At 41.5% G+C, this 21,798-nt stretch overlaps 1 protein-coding gene and 1 pseudogene across 5 annotated transcripts in view; both read left to right on the top strand.

Moving 5' to 3' along the window:
- Positions 4,150-5,036, top strand: LOC100153465 (annotated as a pseudogene).
- DMXL2 (Dmx like 2) overlaps positions 15,816-21,798 on the top strand; it is a 160,355-nt gene continuing 154,372 nt past the window's right edge. For all 5 annotated transcript variants that reach the window (XM_021095420.1, XM_021095456.1, XM_021095423.1 and 2 more), the window contains exon 1: positions 15,816-16,055. In XM_021095420.1, coding sequence (XP_020951079.1) covers positions 15,969-16,055 — 87 coding nt within the window. In that variant the 5' untranslated portion in view covers positions 15,816-15,968. The remainder of the gene's footprint in view (positions 16,056-21,798) is intronic.

Here is a 21,798-nt window from a genome sequence, read left to right on the forward strand (position 1 = left end):
ACAACCACCCATGAGACAGGCTCTACTGTCACCCTATTTTATAGATTAGAAATATTAGAGTGTGGCAAGGTTAATGTGGTCAAGGTCACAGCACTAGCAAATAGCTAGGATATAAACCTAGCATTTCACAAGTCTTTGTACTACGTTGCCTCCCACTTGGGGTTTTGTTGATTAGAAACACCAGGGAAAACTACATCAGCCTACTTAATCATGATTAGATGCCAAGAACTCTTTAGAGTCTTCACTAATTGAGCACACAAAGACTGATTTATTCTGTCAATTCCTCACAAATGTACACTTCCTTTGTCTAAAAAGTATAAAAGCTGCCTGCTTTGGGCACTTCTTAGGTCCTATTTCCAGGAGACCTCTGTATACACAAATTACATTTTTTTTTTTCTCCTGTTAATATGTCTTTGGCCAATTTTATTATTGGCCTGGCAAACAAGGACTCAAGAAAGGCAGGCAGGAAATTTTCCCCTTACTCACAGATTCATCAAAGTATGTGAGTCATTAGGTGCTTGCAAACATTAAAGACTGTATGCTCAGTAAATATTACCTATCAATATTCTCTTTGTAGCTTCTTCAGTCTCCTTGTTCCCAGCATAACAGTAGTGAGTGGCATTCAAAAATTCAGGTGTGTGCGGTTGAACTGAATTCTCACTAGTTAAGTCATGGGTGGGTTTTGATTTAGGCACACATGGGATCACTTCTTTCCTAAAACTAATCCACATTGTGCTCTTTCTTTCCCAGTTCTCTCAGTTCCATTTTGTGGATGTCATAGATTAATCTTCCTCATCCATAGCTCTTAGATATAAATTATTTGCTTACATATTAAATATATACTAAATAGGTTTATGAGATCAGGGAAGATCAAGCTTTGAGCTCATATTCTAACAGGACCATAGACATATCCAAGGGATAGTGTTAAGAAATATTATCCAAGACTTGCACATGGATAAAAAAAAATAATTGAAGGGAGTTCACTGGTGGGCTAGTGGTTAAGGTTGAATGCTTTCACCTCTGTGGCCTGGGGTTTGATCCCTGGTCTGGGAACTGAGATCCCACATCAAGCCACTGCATGCTGAGACCAAAAAAGAAAAAAAGAAAAAGATCGGATGTCCTTTCAGTGGAGTATTAGGGATCGTCTGGAGGGAACTTTAGGGATTACCTTATTCCATTTTATTGATTTGCTATTGATTAGGATATTTTAAAACTCTATGAGAGTAGAAGTTAAATTTTAGGAAACTGAAGGCAAAACAAAAACTTCACTTCATAGCAATGCAAATGAACATTGTCACACAGAGAATATAAATCTCCCTAAGTCAAATTGAACTTATTTTAACATCTTACTGGTTTCCTCATTAATGAATAAGTTGAATAAATACTTTGGCACAAATTTAATTTTATATTTGCATGGGGGAAGTGCTTTTAGCTCTTCGAAAAAGTATACTTTAATAGAAATGTGACAAGTCCTATAATGGAGGCACAAAGGTTTGGGAGGAACACAAGGTAGGATCAATTTATTTACCACAACTCAAGAAGGAAGAATTCACCTAGGAGGTGACTTTTAAACTGGAGTTCGAAGAAAGCTTGAAATTGGAGCTTGGGGAGAAGAGGGAGGGAAGAAAAAACCGTACATAAAAGAAACTGTAGCTGTGATGGGTCCATCTAGGGATACCTGTCGGCCCCCATTGCTTAAGAAACATAAGCCTTGGAGTTCCCATCGTGGCTCAGTGGTTAACGAACCGACTAGCATCCATGAAGACACGGGTTCCATCCCTGCCTTGCTCAATGGGTTAAGGATCCAGCATTGCTAGGAGCTGTGGTGTAGATCACAGATGCAGCTCAGATCCTGCATTGCTGTGGCTGTAGTGTAGGCTGGTGGCTATAGTTCCAATTGGACCTCTAGCCTAGGAACCTCTAAAAGACAAAAAGATGCAGCCCCAAAAGACAAAAAGACCAAATAAATAAATAAATAGATAAAAGAGTCATAAGCCTTAGAACTACCATTGGCTCCTCAACCACTTTTTAAAGGTGGTGAGATCTTGGGGTATCCTCCTGACACTATTCTGGGCCCTGGAAGTCATCATCAGCTCCAAGATCAAAGGCCCAGGGGGATTTGACCCCATTAGGTATCCCAACATAGAATCTGTGTAGACTTATTCAGGATTTAGAATCCACTAAAATGCTTGTTTTTTAAACAAATTGAGATGTTTTTATTCATATTTGAAATTTTGTGTGCAAGTGTATGCAAATTATTGTATTTTAAAAATAATGAAAATATATTCCACAACCCCTTCTCCTCATTTAAAATTTAATTCTGTAGAAGACAGGGTGATCTTTGTTTTGTTCATGCTTCACTGATGTCTAGGACAGCACCTGTCATACAGTAAGCCTTCAGTTTATTTCAGTTGAATGAATAAATATTGCTTGAGAAAGAAATAAAATTTAATTTTATGATAGGAAAACTGCCACAGATTAACTACATAATTTTCCTAGTTTCCTAATTAAACCTCTTCATAGATTAAACGTCACTCTTTGTTTAAAAATTTAAAAGCAGGAGTTCCCGTCGTGGCGCAGTGGTTAACGAATCCGACTAGGAACCATGAGGTTTCGGGTTCGGTCCCTGCCCTTGCTCAGTGGGTTAACGATCCGGCGTTGCCGTGAGCTGTGGTGTAGGTTGCAGACGCGGCTCTGGTCCTGCGTTGCTGTGGCTCTGGCGTAGGCCGGTGGCTACAGCTCTGATTGGACCCCTAGCCTGGGAACCTCCATATGCCGTGGGAGCGGCCCAAGAAATAGCAAAAAAAAAAAAAAAATTTAAAAGCAATGTATATATGTTCCTTGTGGGAAAACTGGAAAGAAATGTACACAAAGGTTAAAATTCAAGTTGTTCATAATTCTACCAACTAGATATAAGAACTATTAACGTGGAGTTCCCGTCGTGGCACAGTGGTTAACGAATCCGACTAGGAACCATGAGGTTTCGGGTTCGGTCCCTGCCCTTGCTCAGTGGGTTAACGATCCGGCGTTGCCGTGAGCTGTGGTGTAGGTTGCAGACGCGGCTCTGGTCCTGCGTTGCTGTGGCTCTGGCGTAGGCCGGTGGCTACAGCTCTGATTCAACCCCTAGCCTGGGAACCTCCATATGCCGAGGAAGCGGCCCAAGAGATAACAACAACAAAAAGACAAAAGACAAAAAAAAAAAAAAAAAAAAAAAAAAAAAAAAAAGAACTATTAACGTATCTTCCTTCCAGATTTTTTAATTTGTCCACACAAAGAGTTTGTTTTGTTTTGTTTTGTTTTTGGCCACACTGTGGCATGCAGAAGTTCCTAGGCCAGGGATCAAATCTGCACCACAGCCTCTTTTCGTGTCTAGCCCAGCCATGGCTCATGGTCCCAAGAAACATCTGAAGTGCTTAGCAGCTCCAAAACATTGGATGCTGGATAAACTGACTGGTGTATTTGCTCCTCACCCGTCTATCGGTCCCCACAAACTGAGGGAATGTCTCCCCCTCAATATTTTCCTAAGGAACAGACTTGGAGTTCCCATCATGGCACAGTGGTTAACGAATCCGATTAGGAACCATGAGGTTGTGGGTTCGACCCCTGGCCTTGCACAGTGGGTTAAGCATCCAGCATTGCCGTGAGTTGTGTAGGTCGCAGACGCGGCTCGGATCCCGCGTTGCTGTGGCTGTGGCTCTGGCATAAGCCGGTGGCAACAGCTCTGATTGGACCCATACCCTGGGAACCTCCCTATGCCGTGGGAAGGGACCCTAGGAAAGGCAAAAAGACAAAAAAAGAAAAGGAACAGACTTAAATATGCCCTAACCGATGAAGTAAAGATCTGCATGTAGCGTTTCATTAAGATAGACGGCAAGGTCTGCACTGATACAACTTAACGTTGCTGTTTTTGTTTTTTGTCTTTTTGCCTTTCCTAGGGCCCCTTCCCACGGCATATGGAGGTTCCCAGGCTAGGGGTCCAATCAGAGCTGTTGCCACCGGCTTATGCCAGAGCCACAGCAACGTGGGATCCGAGCCGCGTCTGCCACCTACACCACAGCTCACCTTAACGCTGCATCCTTAACCCACTGAGCAAGGCCAGGGGTCGAGCTCTCAACCTCATGGTTCCTAGTCAGATTCGTTAACCCCAGCGCCACGATGGGAACTCCTTACCCTGATGGTTTTATGGATGTCCTCAGCATTGACAAGACTGGAGAGAATTTCTGTCTGATCTATGACACCAAGGGTCATTTTGCCGATCATTGTATTACACCTGAGGAGGCCAAGTACAAGTGAGAAAGATATTTGTGGGGACAAAAGGAATCCCTCACCTGGTCACCCACAATGCCTGTACCATCCGCTACCCTGATTCCCTCATCAAGGTGAATGACACCATTCAAATTGATTTGGAGACTGGCAAGATAACTGATTTCATCAAATTTGATACTGGTAAACTGTGCATGGTGACCGGAGGTGCTAACCTGGGAAGAACTGGTGTCATCACCAACAGAGAGACATCCTGGTTCTTTCGATGTAGTCCATGTGAAAGATGCCAATAGCAACGGCTTCGCCACCTGGCTCTCCAACATTTTTGTTATTGGCAAAGGCAACAAACCATGGATCTCTCTTCCCTGTGGAAAGGGTATCTGCCTCAGCATTGCTGAGGAGAGAGACAAGAGACTGGTGGCCAAACAGAGCAGTGGATAAAATGATCTATAGGTGATATGATTGGAAAAGTCTTTATACTTAATTAATTAAAGACTGCATAATTAATAGTCTCTTTTGGTGGTTTGGGATTTAGATTTTCCTTCCTACTTTTCTACATGAAAAACACATTGAATTTTTAAGGTGGGCTTAGGCATTCCAGATGTGAATTTCCCGTGTCTCTTATAAGCTGGGCTTGGGTGGTGGTGGGAGGGAGAACACATCAAACTTGGCAAAGCAGGAGCAGCAAGTAACTCAGAATGGAGAGAGCCAGGGAAGCCCATAACGTGAAGTCCTCTTACTTGGGCTAAGAACTTATCTATGCTGTTCTTAGCTTCTTAAAAAAAAAAAAAAAAAAAAGGAGTTACCATTGTGGCACAGTGCAAATGAATCTGACTAGGAACCATGAGGTTTCAGGTTCTATGTCTGGCCTCGCTTGATGGGTTAAGGATCCGGTGTTACCCTGAGCTGTGGTGTCGGTTACAGATGCGGCAACAATCTGGCATTGCTGTGGCTCTGGCGTAGGCCAGCAGCTACATCTCCGTTTAGACCCCTAACCCCTAACCTGGGAACCTCCGTATGCTGCAGATGCAGCCCTAAAAAGAAAAGAAAGACCAAAAAAAAAAAAAAAAAAAAAAAAAAAAAAGCAGTGTCCTCCATTATCTTCATTGTAATACCCCATCCATGAGACTGGCTTACCTGTTTTTCCTATTCCTGTGCCCAGCTTTCCAATGGCAGGGAGAAAAATGTCCAACTGTAAGCAATGAGGTCCTGTACAGCACAGGGAACTATATCTAGTCACTTTTGATGGAACATGATGGAGGATAATGTGAGAAAAAGAATGTGTATATACATGTAAATGTGACTGGTTCACTTTGCTATGTGGTAGAAAATTGACAGAACACTGTAAACCAACTATAATGGAAAAAAATAAAAATCATTAAAAAAAAAAATCTGCACCACAGCTATAACCAGAGCCACATCAGTGACAAGGCTAGATCCTTAACCCACTGAGTCATGAGGGAATTTCCGATTTGTTTTGTTTTGTTTTGTTTTGTTTTGATTCACAAAAAAACGAGTATTTCTTGCTTTCATCCTTAAAAAAATCCAGGTGAAATTCACATAACATAAAATCAGCCATTTTAAAGAGAACAAGTCTGTGGAGTTCCCTGGTGGTCTAGTGGTTAGAATTGGCACTTTCACCACTGCAGCTAGAGTTCAATCCCTGGTCTGGGTACTGAGATTCCACTGGCTGCTTCAGGCCAGTGGCCTAAATAAATAAATAAGTTAAAGTGAACAAGTCTGGGCATCCAGTTCCAAAAGATTTTCATCACCACAAAAGGTGACCTAGTAACCATTAAACAGTTACTCCTCATTCCCTCCGGCAACCACCAGTCTGTTTTCTGTGTCTATGGGTTTACCCATCCTGGCTATTTCATGTAAATGGAATGATACAATATGTGACCTTTTGTGTCTGGCTTCTTTCACTGAGCATACAGCTTTTTTGAGGTTCAGCATATTACAACATGTATCTTTATTCTTCCTTGTGGCTAAATAACATTCTCTTGGGTGTATATACTACAATTTATCCATTCAACCATTGGTGGATGGCTATTTCTTTTTACAATCTGTTTATTAAAGCACATAATAAAAACTTAATAGATCTGAACATTTGTCCTTGAACAGTTTTTATAATCTTGCTTCACTCATGGTGACAGGAATATGCCTATACAAGCATGCTTGCAACATTTAAAACTAGAGAAAAAGGACAGTTATGTTAGAACTTCACCCTTAACCCTCTGTGCCACAGCAGAAACTCCAGAACTTCAGTTTTTTTGTTAGAATCTAATGCATGTCAGCACACTCTCATGATTACCATCCCCATTGGAGCCAGATCTTCCTAAGCTTTCTTTCCTGTTTCCGCATTCAGATGTGAATTCTTTCTTATGAGAGAGGACACCATGAGGAAGTGCTGATTTCTGTCCCCTCTCACCTCACCTTAGGCATCTGGTGTTAGGGAGCCCAGTCCTAAGAGTACGTGGTGATCTCAATTCCACAGTATCTCGTTATTTGCATGATTAATTTTTCTCTCAGCAACCAGAACACAGATCATTTTATTCTTTAACTCTAGGACCAAATTAACTTACTTACTTCTTAAATACTTACCTATTTAAACACTTATTTTCTCAAGTTCCATGCCAGTAAAATGAATTCATTTTTCCAAAGGCATAAAATGGTCTGTGTACTACTCAGTAGGCCATACCTAAGCTTTGGTAACGAATTTCAACTATTGTTCAGTCCCTCTCCCTTATCTCAACGCCAATAGCCTCTATCCCCACAACCACCACCTACCCTTCCCCACAGGATGGAGTATTTTGTTTTCTGAGGTCTTGGGACGATATGTGAGCTCTGAAATATTTGTGACATTTTTACTAACTCAATTTACATAATGTACCCCCAATGCAGTTAATAGCTATGTGGCTTAATCAACATTTCTTGAGTTCCTACCGTGTTCTAGGCACTTTGCCAGGCTTTTGGAATAATAAAAAAAAAAAAAGCTAAAAATATGAGTTAGGATTAGGAACAATTCCATTAGAGAGCAAAAAAAAAAAAGTGCCTTAAATGAGACAGAAATTTATTTCTCCCTTGTATAAAAATCCAGATGTAGGGGTTCCCACTGCAGCTCAGCAGCTTAAGAACCAGAACTAGCATCCATGAAGATTTGGTTAGATCCCTGGCCTCACTCAGTGGGTTAAAGATCTGGCGTTGCCACAAGCTGTTGACATAGGTCAAAGTTGCAGCTCTGATCTGGCATTGCTGTGGCTGTGGTGTAGGCTCACAGCTGCAGGTCTAATTTGATTCCTAGCCTGGGAATTTGATATGCCACAGGTGCAGCCTTAAAAAATAAAAATTCAGATGTAGGAGTTCCCTTGATCTGGTGTTGTCACTGCTGTGGCCTGGGGACTGCTGTGAGGAGCATTCACTCCCCGGCCTGAGAAATTTCACATGCTGAAGATACAACCAAAAAAAAAAAAAAAAAAAAAATTCAGATGTAGAAGGCTGGGACTGGTAAGAGGGCTCATTGCCCAAGACTCAGAGGAAAGCTTACTACTCTGACATCCCTGGGATTGAGACACATCCTCATGTTCCAAGATGGAGCTCCAGCTGTCATATCTATATTCCAGAGAAACAGGAAGGAGGAAGGAAGAAGGCATAATATATTATAAGGGTATAATAGCTACCTTTTAAAGAAAATTTCTAAAAACTACTGTACCTCTCATCTTCAGCTAACATCTTATTTGTTAGAACTTAGCCATGTGACCAAATGGCAAGGTGGCAGGCTGGGAGATGTAGGCATCTATTTCCCAGATAAAAACTGGAGATTCTAAAGAGGAAAAACCAGATAATGTAGAAGACATTCAGCAATTCTCACAAGACACAATCCCTGCCCTCTGAACAGATAAGGGACAGGATTACTTGGGGGAGTTCATAACAAAGGGATCGGGTTCACACTGGGCACAGCTCTCCACAGATGAAGGCCTCCAGTGGATTTTGTTTGTTTGTTTTTTGCTTTTTAGGGCTGCACCTGTAGCATATGGAAGTTCCCAGGCTAGGGGTTGAATCAGAGCTATAGCTGCCGGCTGGCCTACACCACAGCCACAGCCACATGGGATCTGCATCTTTGACCTATACCTCTTCTCATGGCAATGCTGGATCCTTAATTCACTGAGCGAGGCCTGGGATTGAACCTGCATCTTCATGGATACTAGTCAGATTTGTTTCCGCTGAGTCAGCTGAGTTTTTAAGAACAGAAATTGGTCAGACTGTGGTGGTGGCAGTGGTGATTGTGGTGATGGAGTTTCCACAGTAGGGAAGTAGTCAGTTTCCAGAGTTTTGAAAGACCAAAGGAATTACCTGTACACCAGTGTAGCTGCAACATCTCTTCGGAGGTCAGGGCTAACAAAAGATGAATTTGGAAAGATAAGCAGGGGTCAGTTCATATCCCATCTGGTCTATTCTCCGTAATAATTCTTTAAATACCAAAAATTTAAAAAATTAGTTTCCACTTAAGCTCTCACTTAAATGAGTTTATGAAACATTGATACTTAAGGAAATTAGGGGTATTTGTAGCATATCTTACTTTTCACAGTAAAATCATAAACAGTGCCTGCAAAAAAAATGAACCCTTCACTACAATTCCTCTAAGATGAACAGTCTTATTGGTTCCTAGCAACAAAAGAGTCCAACTTGATCAAAACATATCTTTTCACCTGCTTATACGATTCATAAATATTCATCCCTGCCCTTCTAAAAATTACCCTGTGTTCAGTCCATCCATATTAGGGATAAAAAGCTAAAGACATGAGGTTTGAGTTAAAGAGCTAAGATTCTGAGGTATAATCATCAAGAAAAGAGTAATTTGCTGCTGCCAATACCAAAGAAAGACATCATAGCAAATATATACGTTTTTATATCTTAAAAGTGGTAGTCTTTTATTATTGTATTTTCTACGTCTTTTTTTTTAAATTATTATAAGTGGTGTTCTTAGTTAAAGCAAAGCAAATATAACAAATCAAGGGCCAGAGAGATGGTCAGATGTAGAGTTTGGGTCTGTGACAAAGACTGCAAAGATGGCTAAGACAATTCCTCCTATAACCCTTTGCAATGTGGCTCTTTTGTCCCTCCCATTGAAAGTATGGAATTTATTTTGCTAGCCCTTGAATCTGTGCTCAGTCTGTGACTTGTTTTGACCAAGGAATGCAGTACTAGTTATGGTGTATAACCTTTAAGACTTGGCCTGAATCTGCTATGGAAGTCAGTCTAGCTAGCCTATGGAGGATGAAAAGGCTGCATGGAAGGGAACCAAGGCACCCCAGCCAACAACAGGCATCAATTGCCAGCCTTAAACCCATCTCAGACCTTCTACCCCCAGATGACCCCTCCAGCTGTATGTATGAGTCCAAGTGAAAAGAGTGGAGGAACTCTCTACCCAATCCACAGAGCATGAAAAATAATGTCATTATTTTTAGCTACATAAATTTCAGAGTGGTTTGTTACACAGCAATAGTTAAATAGGGTCACTCCCTTGATATTTTAGATTAAAATACATTACCACTACGGCTTATGACTCAAAAACAATGAAAGCATTGCTAGTATATAAACTTCAGACTTAGTGCAATAGACCTTGCAAAATGTATGGGTAATAGGTAGTCAGGGCTTTCATTGCTATCAACTAAAGAAAATATCTTAAAGTGTGAGACATCTGTAAGAAAACTGTAAGGTCTCTACAACTAGAATAAACATTGAAAAACATGGGTGTTAGACCCCACGAATGAATGGACTCACTTGGGAAATTCAATATTTAAAACATACACATAGTTCACCAGTAGAGAACTGATAACAGATACATCAAAGATCAACATTACAGCACTTTAGATTTGAGAATAGAAATTCCAGTTACCTCGATAGACAAGAATAAGAATGACACAAATGATGCCCCAGTGCTTGAGGATAAAAGCCTTGAGTTCTGTCGATGATAGCTTCCAAGAAGGTACCCAGTCATTCTGATTTCCTGGTATTCATTCTCTTGGGAAATACTCTCCCACACTAAATCATGACTGGCCTGGGTATCTAAAACAATATGGTGGAAGTGATGGTGTGTGATTTGTGAGGCCAGGATATAAAAGACACTGTAGTTTCCATGTGGCTCTCTCTCTCAGCTTCCTTGCTCTGGGGGAAGCCAGTTGCTATGCCTCTGGAGCACCATGGAAAGGACCACAAAGTGAGGACCTGAGGCCTCCACTCAGCTCCTAGGAGCTGCTTGCCAGCTACAAGCGTGTGCTGTCTTGGAGGCAGGTCCCTTAGTCTCAGTCAGACTTTCACTTGACTATAGCCCTGGATGACACCTCTTTTTTAGACAGCTTCATTGAGGTTGTAGTTTATTTACCATAAATTTAACATATTTTGGGTGATTCAGTGATTTCTAGTAAATTTACAGAGTTGTGTAACCATGACCACAGTCTAATTTTGGAATATTTTCATGCCAAAAGAAACCCCATGCCCATTAGTAGTTACTTCCCATTCCACCACCACCCCCAAGCAACCACTAATCTATTTTCTCTGTCTACAGATTTGCTTTTTCAGAAAACTTAAATGGACCACATCATGCAATATGTGGTCTTTTGTGTCTAGCTTCTTCTATTTAGTATTTAGCTGGCATTTTGAGGCACTCAGAACTAGAACTTCCCAACTAAGCCACTATTGAATTCTCCATGCACAGAAACTGTATTTATTGTTGATTTTAGGGACTAAATTTTGGGATAATTTGTTACACAGTAATAGATAACTAGTAAACATGAGTATCCTGGGAAATTAAGTATCTCAGACATCTACCCTTCCATTAAACCCAACCCCAAAGGAACAATATTTGTTATTATTAAAACTTGTAGACTTCTAGTTATAAAATAAATAAGTCATGGAGATGTAATGAAAATGTACAGCATGGTGACTTTATTTAATAATACTGTATGGCACATCTGACGTTGCTAAGTGAGTAGATCTGAAAATTTGCATCACAAGAAAAAATTTTTTTGTAACTATATGAAGTTATGGATATTAGCCAGACTTATTGTGGTGGTCATTTTGCAATATACACAATCATTGAATCATTATGTTGTATACCCAAAACTAATATAATGTTATATATTAATTGTATGTCAATCAAAAACAAAAACTTGTGGACATAAGAAGCCATACCTTACAGTTGTATTAGCATGTTTTGTTAGTGATACGAGACTGATACTTCCAGATGGGAAGAAAGAATCCTCACTTTATTTTTAGGTCCATGCAAAAGGTGGATGAACAAGGAAGAGATGACTGTGGATAGTTAAAATGGAGTACAGCTGTCCAGGTAGGTGGGCTAATAAGGAAACTTGCTGTGTTAGTCTGGAATGAGTTGTTTTTTTTTTTTTTTTTTCTTTTTTTTTTTTCTGCTTTTTAGGGCTGCACCTGCGGCATGTGGAGGTTCCCCTTGAATTGGAGCTACAGCTGCTGGCCTACACCACAGCTCATCGCAATTCTGGATCCTTAACCCACTAAACAAGGCCAGGGATCAAACATGCAACCTCATGGTTCCTTGTCAGATTCGTTTCCACTGTTCCACAACAGGAACTCCTGGCATGAGTTCTGGTTGGTCAAATTGAACAACAAAACACTCAGCTATAATCTTAGGAAACTTAACTAGCCAGTTGCTACTTTGAGATGTTGTTATCAAGAAGTCATTTAAGGAGTTCCCAGGTGGCTCAGTGGGTTAAGGATCCAGCATTGTCACTGCTGTGGGGCAGGCTTGATCCCTAGCCGTGGAACTTGCATGCTTCGGGACTGGCCAAAAAACATCATTTAAAGGATTCATAAGGGAAGAGAGGAGCAAGTGGATACAGGCTTCAGATTTTGAGTTGATACCAAAAGGAAGAAGAAAGAGGCCTCTAATTCACAGCTGTGTGAATGGGCCAAAGCTTCATGGAATGTTGTAAAACAAGTGCCGATTTTGAAACGGTTTCAATAACGTGGAATTAAAAATGTTCTTGAAAATCTGAGTACAATTTTTTATTTGATAATGGTTTTGACTCACTTTCTAATGTAGCAACAGTTGAGGATTAAGAGATTTGTCTAAAATCCAGTAGTAGCAATGGTTTTCAAGCTTTGAAAATATTTCTTTAAGTTTTGGAAGTGAAGATTAAAATCTTTATGACATTTAGAAACAGTGTTCATTTCTTGGTATATTCACTAAAACACTAATTTCTATAACATGTATTCATTTTCCTGTTATTCAGTTTTTTTTTGTTTTTTTGTTTTTTTTTTGTCTTTTTAGGGCCACACCTACAGCATTTGGAGGTTCCCAGGCTAGGGGTAGAACTGGAGCTGTAGCCACTGGCCTACATTACAGTCACAGCATCGCCAGATCCTTAATCCACTGAGCAAGGCCAGGGATTGAACCTGCATCCTCATGGATGCTAGTCAGATTCATTTCTTCTAAGCCATGATGGGAACTCCCACTGTCCCATTATTCAATGTGTATTAATGTTTTATAAAATATTTGCCTTTATGTATGAACATGATGTTCGAATGTCTTCAAATCTATTAATTTGCTGTACATTTTGTTTCAGTTTTTTATGCAAATGTCTGTGTATTCAACCTTCTTGTAAAGGAATTTATTTAAATTTGTTGTATTTAATTGCTTTATACCAATTCTTACTGATATATACTTTACATATAGGAATTATCTCTTATTTATTTGATACTATGGCATGCTTTTTAGTTTCGAGTACCAAGATGCAGCACCATTATTTGCCTTTATGGTACTTTATGCCTGGTATGTGGCTTCATTTTTTTTTGTGTGTGTGTGTGTCTGTGCATTTTACTGTCTGATATTTTCACTATTTTTTAAAGCTATGTAGCTTAGTACCTTTACTAATGGGTAGTAGTGTACAATTAAATATACAGAACATGTGATGTCCTAGAATCCAATGTACCATACATAACATACTATAATAACATGAGTAGGTAATACTTCCCTCCACAAAACCACTGAAAATCATTTAAATACTTTCACACACATAAATAAATAAATACATATATAATGACAGGTACTTTTTTACCCTATAAATTTTTCTTAGAAAATTGGGGGCTCTTACATTGAAATCTTGTATGGCAGTGCAAATGAAGTACTGATTCAGGCATCAGGGACACAGAGAAAATAAATCCTAACTTGAAATATCTAAGACTCTAGTAGAAGAAACAGACACAAACCAACACTTAGATTGCTATGTGATATGTGTGTTTCAAGAGGAAGAAGCCTCAAGGTATTTGGGGATAGACAAGAAAGGTTTTACTGAATAGGTGACTTTTAGACTAAATTGTAGTTTGTCAGGTCAACAAGGGGAAAGAGGGCATTCCAGATGGAGCAAAGAGCATGAATTGAGACATGGAAGCTTAAAAGAACACAGTATGGGAGCTCTCTGGTGGCTCATTAGGTTAAGGATCCTTCATTGTCACTGCTGTGGCAGGAGTGGATGCTGTGGAATGGGTTCGATCCCTGGCCTGGGAACTTCCACAAGCTGTGGGTGTTGCCAAAAAGAAAAAAAGAAAAAAAAAAAAAAGAAAAGAAAGAAAGAACACAGTATGCCCTAGAGACAGCAAATAGCTCTGAGGGGTTGGAGCTAGTGGGTGTGAGGGGACAGCCTGAGGTAAAGTAGGATGATTAGGGCAGAAGCTGTAGGGAATGGAGGTTTTAAGCAGAGGAATTTCTCCCTTAAAAAGGTTTCTCAGGCTGCAGAGCTGTGGTTGGATCTGAGAGCAAGGAGATGGAAGGCAGTCAAACCAGTTAGGAGCTTTTAAGATAATTCCGTGAAAAATGATGAGGTCTGAAACAAAGGTAAAGGAGGTAGAGGAGATGAAGGGCATGAATTAGGGACCTCAAAAAGGGATCCCTGTATATGGACAAGAGAGAAAACAGGTCCAAAACTGGCTCTACAGTTTCTAGTTTGGGTAACTGGGTAAAGAGTTATGCCGAATGGAAATGTCATTGGGAATTATTTTTCATTCCTCCTTTCACTAACTTCTGCTAGGTCTTTGCTGCCAATTTCCCCCACCCTTCTAATTGCCCTTCACAGTGATACCAGTCACCTTCCCAAGGCAACTGATTCTATGTACTTCTGCTCAGAAACATCTGATGGATCCCCACTGCAGGCAGAATGAACTCTTAGATTCTTAGTAGAGTATTCAAGACTACCTGTTCAGGCTGGCCACAAGCTATCTCTTAGATACATTTATCTCCTGTTAATTACCATTTCCTTTCCCCACCCTGCAAATCTTCAGCCTTAAACATTAATGTAATCTTTGCTCCTCTAACACATCCTGTCATTTTACATTTCTAAGCCTTAACTTAGGCTATTTCCTCTATTTGAAGGCAGTTTTTCTTCTTCATCTCAGCCTGCCAAAATTGGACTCAGCGTTTTGTCAGCCTCTCCGTAACACTTTACCCATCACTTTGGTCAAACGTATTCTTCCTTTTCTGTGGTTGCATAGACTTTTGTGTCTCATTCCTAAGACTGAGACACAAAATCCTCTGGCCTTCTGCCTGGTTTTAGAGACAGTTGCACCTTGGTTCTTTCTACTTCCTGCCCCAGTGACTTAATCACACATGGTATAGACTCAAAACCTTGTGACAAATTGAACTGGAGAAGAGATCTGGTCCGTGTTAGCAGACCTTCTGGCAAAATCACGCGATTCTGCAAGAATCTATGACACCACGCGTGAAAAAAGTCTAAAGGAGTTACTCGTTCCAGGGTGCTCTTTCGCTCTGTAGACCAACCGTGACAAAGGTGGGAACAAAGTAATTTGCTGTCAGGGAAGTATGGCTCCTCTAAACAGTTGCAAGATGCATTTACTATTTACATAAAATATCTTAAGCATTCTACTTTTAAAAAGCCCCAAGGGATCTAACGTCTCCTGAGATGGAATATCCGAGTGTCTTCCTGAGGTCAAGCACTGATCATCACGTAGTGTACTTGGTAATGCACTAAAGACTCAGCAAAACGGACTCTCGGTGCAACCCCAGAATGGGACTACAGCTCTGTGGGGAGTCGCCTCCGCCCGGGTGCCACCCACGAGACCGCCCCCAGCGGCCGCAGCCGGGAAGCTCCAGGGGAACTCCCGCACGTCTGCGCGCGCAATCCCGGGACAGGGATCCGCGCCGCACGCGCAATTGCCCTGGAAACCACTGCGCGCGCACGCGCAAACAAGGGGTCTGGGGAGAAAAACTGAGCTAAGGGTTTAGCAGCGGGGGGAGGGGCTTACCCTTCCATTCGACCGGCGCTCCCCTGAGGGTGAACGCGCGCACCGCCCAGCTCCCTCGGGCGGAGCGTCCCTTCCAGCACGCGCCCGGCTCGCGCGCTCCTCCGGGCCACCCCCCCCCCCCGCACCCTTGCCCTCCTCCCGCATTTGTGCGCCGGTGCAGCAGGCAGTGGGAGCATCCGGGCATTTCCGCAGCCGAGCGGCGGTCCAAGCGGGGCAGAGGCGTCGAAGGGCTCCCATGGCAGAGACAAGGCGGGGGGAAGGAGAGAGAGGGGCGAGGCCTTAAGCCGGAGCCGCGGCGGGGTGGGTCAGGAGGGAGGCGGAGCGGGAAGCACTCTCGCGGCCGGAGGAGGGCCGGGCGCAGGGCTCGCTGCGCCTCTCGCGCATTTCCCTGACCAGCCCGGGCTCCGGAGATGCATCTGCATCAGGTCCTCACCGGAGCTGTCAACCCTGGAGACAACTGCTACTCTGTGGGCAGCGTTGGGGATGTCCCCTTCACGGTGAGTGGTGTGCGGGAGCCTGAGGGGCAGAGACCCTCTGTCCCGGGCCCACGGCTCCCCGGGAGGTTGAGAGGTGGGTGTTGGTGGGCCCCACCCGCGTGCCTTTTGATTTGGGGGGCGGGCCGTGGGACCGTGAGTCCTGTGGCTGCTGTAGGAAATTACCCGTTAGGGGAAAGGATTAGGAATCCACCGCACTGCCCTCAGCAAATGGGCCCAGGGGGTGACTGGACTAGAAGGTTCCTCTCCCAGGATGGCCCTGGTTCTGCGGTAGAGGAAGGTGGTTGCAACCGCTGAAACCCCAGAGCGTCAGTTTCGTTACGCACCTGCTCTTGGCTTGCGGGTGAAGAGACTTGTCTGCGTGGAGGCGATGCTGCACCTGGCTCCCGCTGTGTTAGCGCAGCGAGGAGCCGCTGGAGCCTGTCGCTCTAAGCCCGACCCTTTCTATCTCCTGATATGCAGAATCTCCATTTCAACAAGGAAAAAAAAAAAAAAATCTGTTCTCTGCCCCCAAGAAATTTAGAATGAAACGGTTAGATTGACAGTGGCCTGGAGAGCTCTTAATTATCACGAGATCACGGTTTGGTAACCTTCCTAGATAATATGTTATTCTGTATGCACGGTAGGCTGGTCTGTTTGTTTTTAAGATAAGACAATGTGAACATTTTATGACGCTGTTTTTCTTGTTTGTGTGGCTGAAGTGTATGTAAACCATTATATGTTATAACCTCTTAAAAATCTAGATGTAGTAGACTTGTTTCTCACCGAGCTTGGATAGATTAGTCCTTTTGAGAATGGAGTGTTGTTGGTATAACCAATTCAAACCAAGCCCTAGGGCTTTTTTACCCATAGATAAACTCCCGTGGGTTAACATGAGTTTCTTTTTTGTATTAAATTTATATATGATCCATCTTAGGAGGAACTGTAGACAATGAGATAGCCATTAAGTACACATTATTATTAATGACTATTCTGCTTGATTAAATTGGAAATAGCATAATGATATGCTTTGTAGACAAGGGAAACACTTTGATCTGATGTCTGCTTTTCAGCAGCATGTTTTTAAAGCTGCAGAAATAAGAAAAGCTCCTGCAAAAGTGCAGAATCATTATGTAGCACAATGCATCCTGGAACAGAATTTATCTATCATTGTGATACACTAGAAATAAACTTATAAGATTGTTTTCTGGCTATTTTAATTTTAAATATAATCAACTTGGCTTTGTACCAGTTTAGGATGAACCCTTAAAAAATAAAATTTGCCTGACTTACATGGTTACACCTATCAGTGGTGTCATCTGTGTTTTGTGTACTTGTAACCTAAAAGATCCATATAGTATTGAGCTTGGGCTTCACATATTTAGACAGTTCTGGGGGCATAGAGAAATTTTTCTCTCCCCTAGTTGTGTGGGCAGGGAGAAAGTTCCCAAGGGTTATAAGAGCAGGCTTTTTCCATCAAGAAACGAATCCAAGATCTTGGCTTGTGGGGTATTGGCACACTACCGTGGTGGTAGTTTTCTGTTTCCATCTAAAGTGAAGTAGTGTCTCACTGTGAGGCTAGCATATAGAGCTAAACAGGTTCAGCTGCAGTCTGCAAAAGCGAGCGTGAGAACCATTAGTGGTGCGAAGGTGTGTTTCTGCTGTAGGCCTCCCGTGACCAAGTTTTTGGAATCATTTTCAAATCTTTTTTCCACTTCCCTCTTTCAACCTGTACCAAATCTATTTGACTCTCTGCATTGTCTATCAGATTTACTCCTTTTCGTGTCCTTAGTTACCACCTTATTGTAGAACCTTATTTGTATTACTTAATATTAAAAACTTTCAAACTGGAGAGTTCTTGCTGTGGCACAGTGGGTTAATGATCCGGCTTGTCTCTGTGAGGTTGCCGGTTCAATCCCCCAACCTAGTGGATTAAGGATCCAGCGATGCTGCAACTCTGGCGTAGGTCATAGATGCGGCTCAGGGTCAACCCCTAGTCTAGGAACGTATGCTGAGAGTACAGCCAAAACCAGAACAACAAACAAAAAGCTTTCAAACTGGTTTTCCTGATGTCTCTCATCATGTCAATTCATCCTCCACACAGCTGTGGGTATAATAATCTTTAAATACCATTTCATCATCTCATTCTTTTTTTTTTTTTTGGTCTTTTCAGGGCTGCATGTGCAGCACATGGAGTTTCCCAGGCTAGGGGTTGAATCTGAGCTGTAGCTGCTGGCCTACGCCAGAGCCACAGCAATGCAGGATCTGAGCCACATCTGTGACCTGCATCACAGTTGATGGCAATGTTGGATCCTTAACCCACTGAGCAAGGCCAGGGATCGAACCTGCAAGCTCGTGGTTCCTAGTTGGATTTGTTAACCACTGTGCCATGACGGGAACTCCCATTTCTTTTTTTAAAAAATAAATTTATTGGAGTATAGTTGACTTACAAAGTTGTGTAAGTCACCATTATCATTCTTGACTCAAGAATATGTAGTTATTCCTAATAGCTGTGTTGTGAAATTTAAACTTGTCAGATATTCTTATGCCATCTTTGACTTTATATTTGATCACATGTATTCCTCGTCTTGGCCCCTCTCCTATTGACATACTAGTTTTCTTACTCTAGCCCACATTTTTATGTTGCAACAAGAGAATCCTTGTTTTTTGTTTTCCCAAATAGGACTCAGAATTTACTTGGTTTAGGATGTCTGACTGTGACACTGATTATTTTGGCCCTTTGGCGTTTACAAACCTGTGTTGCACACTATCTTATTTTAATAACAGTTTTTGAGTGCAGTGATCTAGTTATAATTTTGCCTTGAACTAGAAATGACCTTTTGGACTCTATGAAGAACAGAGCTTCTCAAAGAAAAAAAAAAAAAAAAAGAGGGAGAAGCTGTTTTCAAGTATCGAGGAACCAGATAACAATTATTTGAATGCCTATGTTAGTAGAGTAAAAATGAAATTAAAGTAAAGCTCCTTTACGTAGAGCATGCCATTTGTTTTATATACCAATCAGATGAAAAACTTTAGTTCTGGATCAGATGACTAAGAAGGGGACCAGCCGGGACTGGAATGGAGATCTTGTGACTTCTCATCTGGTGGGCTTTTGTCTGTAGTATGTTTCTTTCCTGTCAGAGTGGTTGTTCTGAAGGGTGTGTGCGTATGTGTGGAAGGCCTTGATGTGGCCAGTGTGGAAGAAAGACTGTCTTGGACTAGCCAGTGATAACCTGAGGACCTTTTCAAAATAGGGTAGATCATTTATTCCAGAGTCTATAAACAACATTTTTTGAAAAAGAATTGTTCTCAAAGAATTTTGAAGTGTTTGTGACTTTGTAGTTGGAAACCACTCTGTTATATATGTTGCACTGTGCCAGGTGGGTGATGGGTGATAGTGGTGTCATCAGCTGGGCAGTGAAAGACTGCCTGTCTCTGTCGCCAAGGCATGATCTCTGCTGTGTTGACATGGTGGTGCGGTGTGTAGTGTACAATCCCAGTGATGTGTGTGCTTTTAGTTCCAGCATGTGTGCCATGATGGTTTTCACTTGTGTTTTGGCAGTAAACAGTTGTTTTTTTGTTGTTGTTGTTTGTTTTTTTCGTTTTTGTCTTTTTAGGGCCGTACTAGCGGCATATGGAGGTTCCCATGCTAGAGGTGAATTGGAGCTACAGCTGCCAGCGTACACCACAGCCACAGCAACATAGGACCCAAGCCGAGTCTTCGACCTACACCACAGCTCATGGCAACGCTGGATCCTTAACCCACTGAGTGAGGCCAGGGATCGAACCCATGTCCTCGTGGATACTAGTTTGTTAACCACTGAGCCATGACAGGAACTCCAAAGCAGTTTTTTTAAAACACTCAATTGGGACTTTATAAATATAGTTGTTAAATCATCTTTTGATCATTCTTTTTTTTTTCAGTGTAAGATCTAAGTTCTAGAAATATTGTTATCCTGCAGTAGTCCAAGGTTGATTATCTTCTACTGTATATGAGCTTTGTTGTACTTTATTTTGCCATTGAGACATTTCCAACTACCTCCTTATAGATGAGTGGATGTTTTAAGGCTTAATGCAACTGAGAATGTAAATTTCTCTTTGTTACTACTTTATGAAAATAGTCCTTAGTTTCTTTTACTTTACTTTTCTGTAAACATTAGAATATTAATTAAAATAATGATGGTACTGATGATTATTAATATAATTAAAATTTTTTTTACCATTTGGCCTTAAGGGGTACAGACTGTATTTTCAGACCTGTAGGAGCAGTTTTTGTTACTCCTTCTGACATGAATTCAACACATTGGTGAAAACTTACAAAAATCAGTAAGTCATTTCCATTCTTATAATATATTGACAGAGAAAAAATGATGTATAAAATGATATAATGATGTATATAATTATAGTGTAAGGCAGATGAAAGAGATCTCATGGAAGACATTTCATGGAAGATCAATACTTGGAAAGACAGTCGTATTAGACATTTCTGGATGGCAAGAACAACAGAAGCCAAGGAGTGGTGTCATTACTGGATGACTTCCTTCACAAAAGTGATTAAAAAAAAACATACACAGAACTTCTTTATTAAATGTTGAATGCCAGTATATGTTGAAAAATATAATTTGCAAACATTACCTGTACCTTTTTAGGAAAATATATCTGTATTCTGACATTTCTTTTTTTTTCTTTTTTGTTTGTTTTTTTTGCTTTCTTTTAGGGCTGCACCCAAGGCATATAGAGGTTCCCAGGCTAGGGGTCGAATCGGAGCTACAGCTGCTGGCCTACACCATAGATAGCCACAGCCATGCCAGTTCTGCACCGCATCTGTGACCCACACCACAGCTCATGGCAACACCGGATCCTTAACCTACTGAGAGAGGCCAGGGATCGAACCCAAAACCTCATGGTTCATAGATGGATTCATTTCCACTGTGCCACAGTAGGAACTCCTGTATTCTGACATTTCTTTTTTTTTTTTTTTTTGTCTTTTTAGCTATTTCTTGGGCCACTCCGGCGGCATATGGAGGTTCCCGTGCTAGGGGTCGAATCGGAGCTGTAGCCACCGGCCTACGCCAGAGCCACAGCAACGCGGGATCTGAGCCGCGTCTGCAACTTACACCACAGCTCATGGCAACGCCGGATCCTTAACCCACTGAGCAAGGGCAGGGACCGAACCCGAAACCTCGTGGTTCCTAGTCGAATTCATTAACCACTGCGCCACGATGGGAACTCCCTTGACATTTCTTGACTTGCATTGCTGTTTTTGTTTTTCCTAGTATTGAATAAAATGAATGGAAAAACATTTTTTTAAAGCTAGAAAATAATGTTATATGACCTCTTTTTCTGGCTTTCAATATGTTTTAATTCTACTACAGTATAACATTCTAGTTCTAGAATCATGGCAATACTGAACTTTGAAAATAATCAGCCTGCTTATACATTTAGTAAGTGTTTGTTGAACACATGAAAGTGTGTGGCTCTATGGAGATTAGAAAAAAACTATAGTCCTGATTTCATAGGCCAACTACTTATATGACCTTGGCTAAATGACTGAAACTTTTTAAGGTTTTTTTCATCTGTAAAAGGAGGTTCTTAAATTAAGTTCTCTTTAAGTATTTATACATTGGATGGCTTCATCTGGACTTCTTTAGAGATTTCCAAGGGGCAAAAGAGAAAATGGACTAGAAACATAAAGTGACTGTGGTGAGGTTATGGGTCTAGAGTCTCTGTATCAGTAGGTGCAAGTGGTCAGACTTCATAGTCAGTC

This window comes from Sus scrofa, chromosome 1 (assembly GCF_000003025.6).
Source record: "Sus scrofa isolate TJ Tabasco breed Duroc chromosome 1, Sscrofa11.1, whole genome shotgun sequence".
NCBI classification, from domain to species: Eukaryota; Metazoa; Chordata; class Mammalia; order Artiodactyla; family Suidae; genus Sus; species Sus scrofa.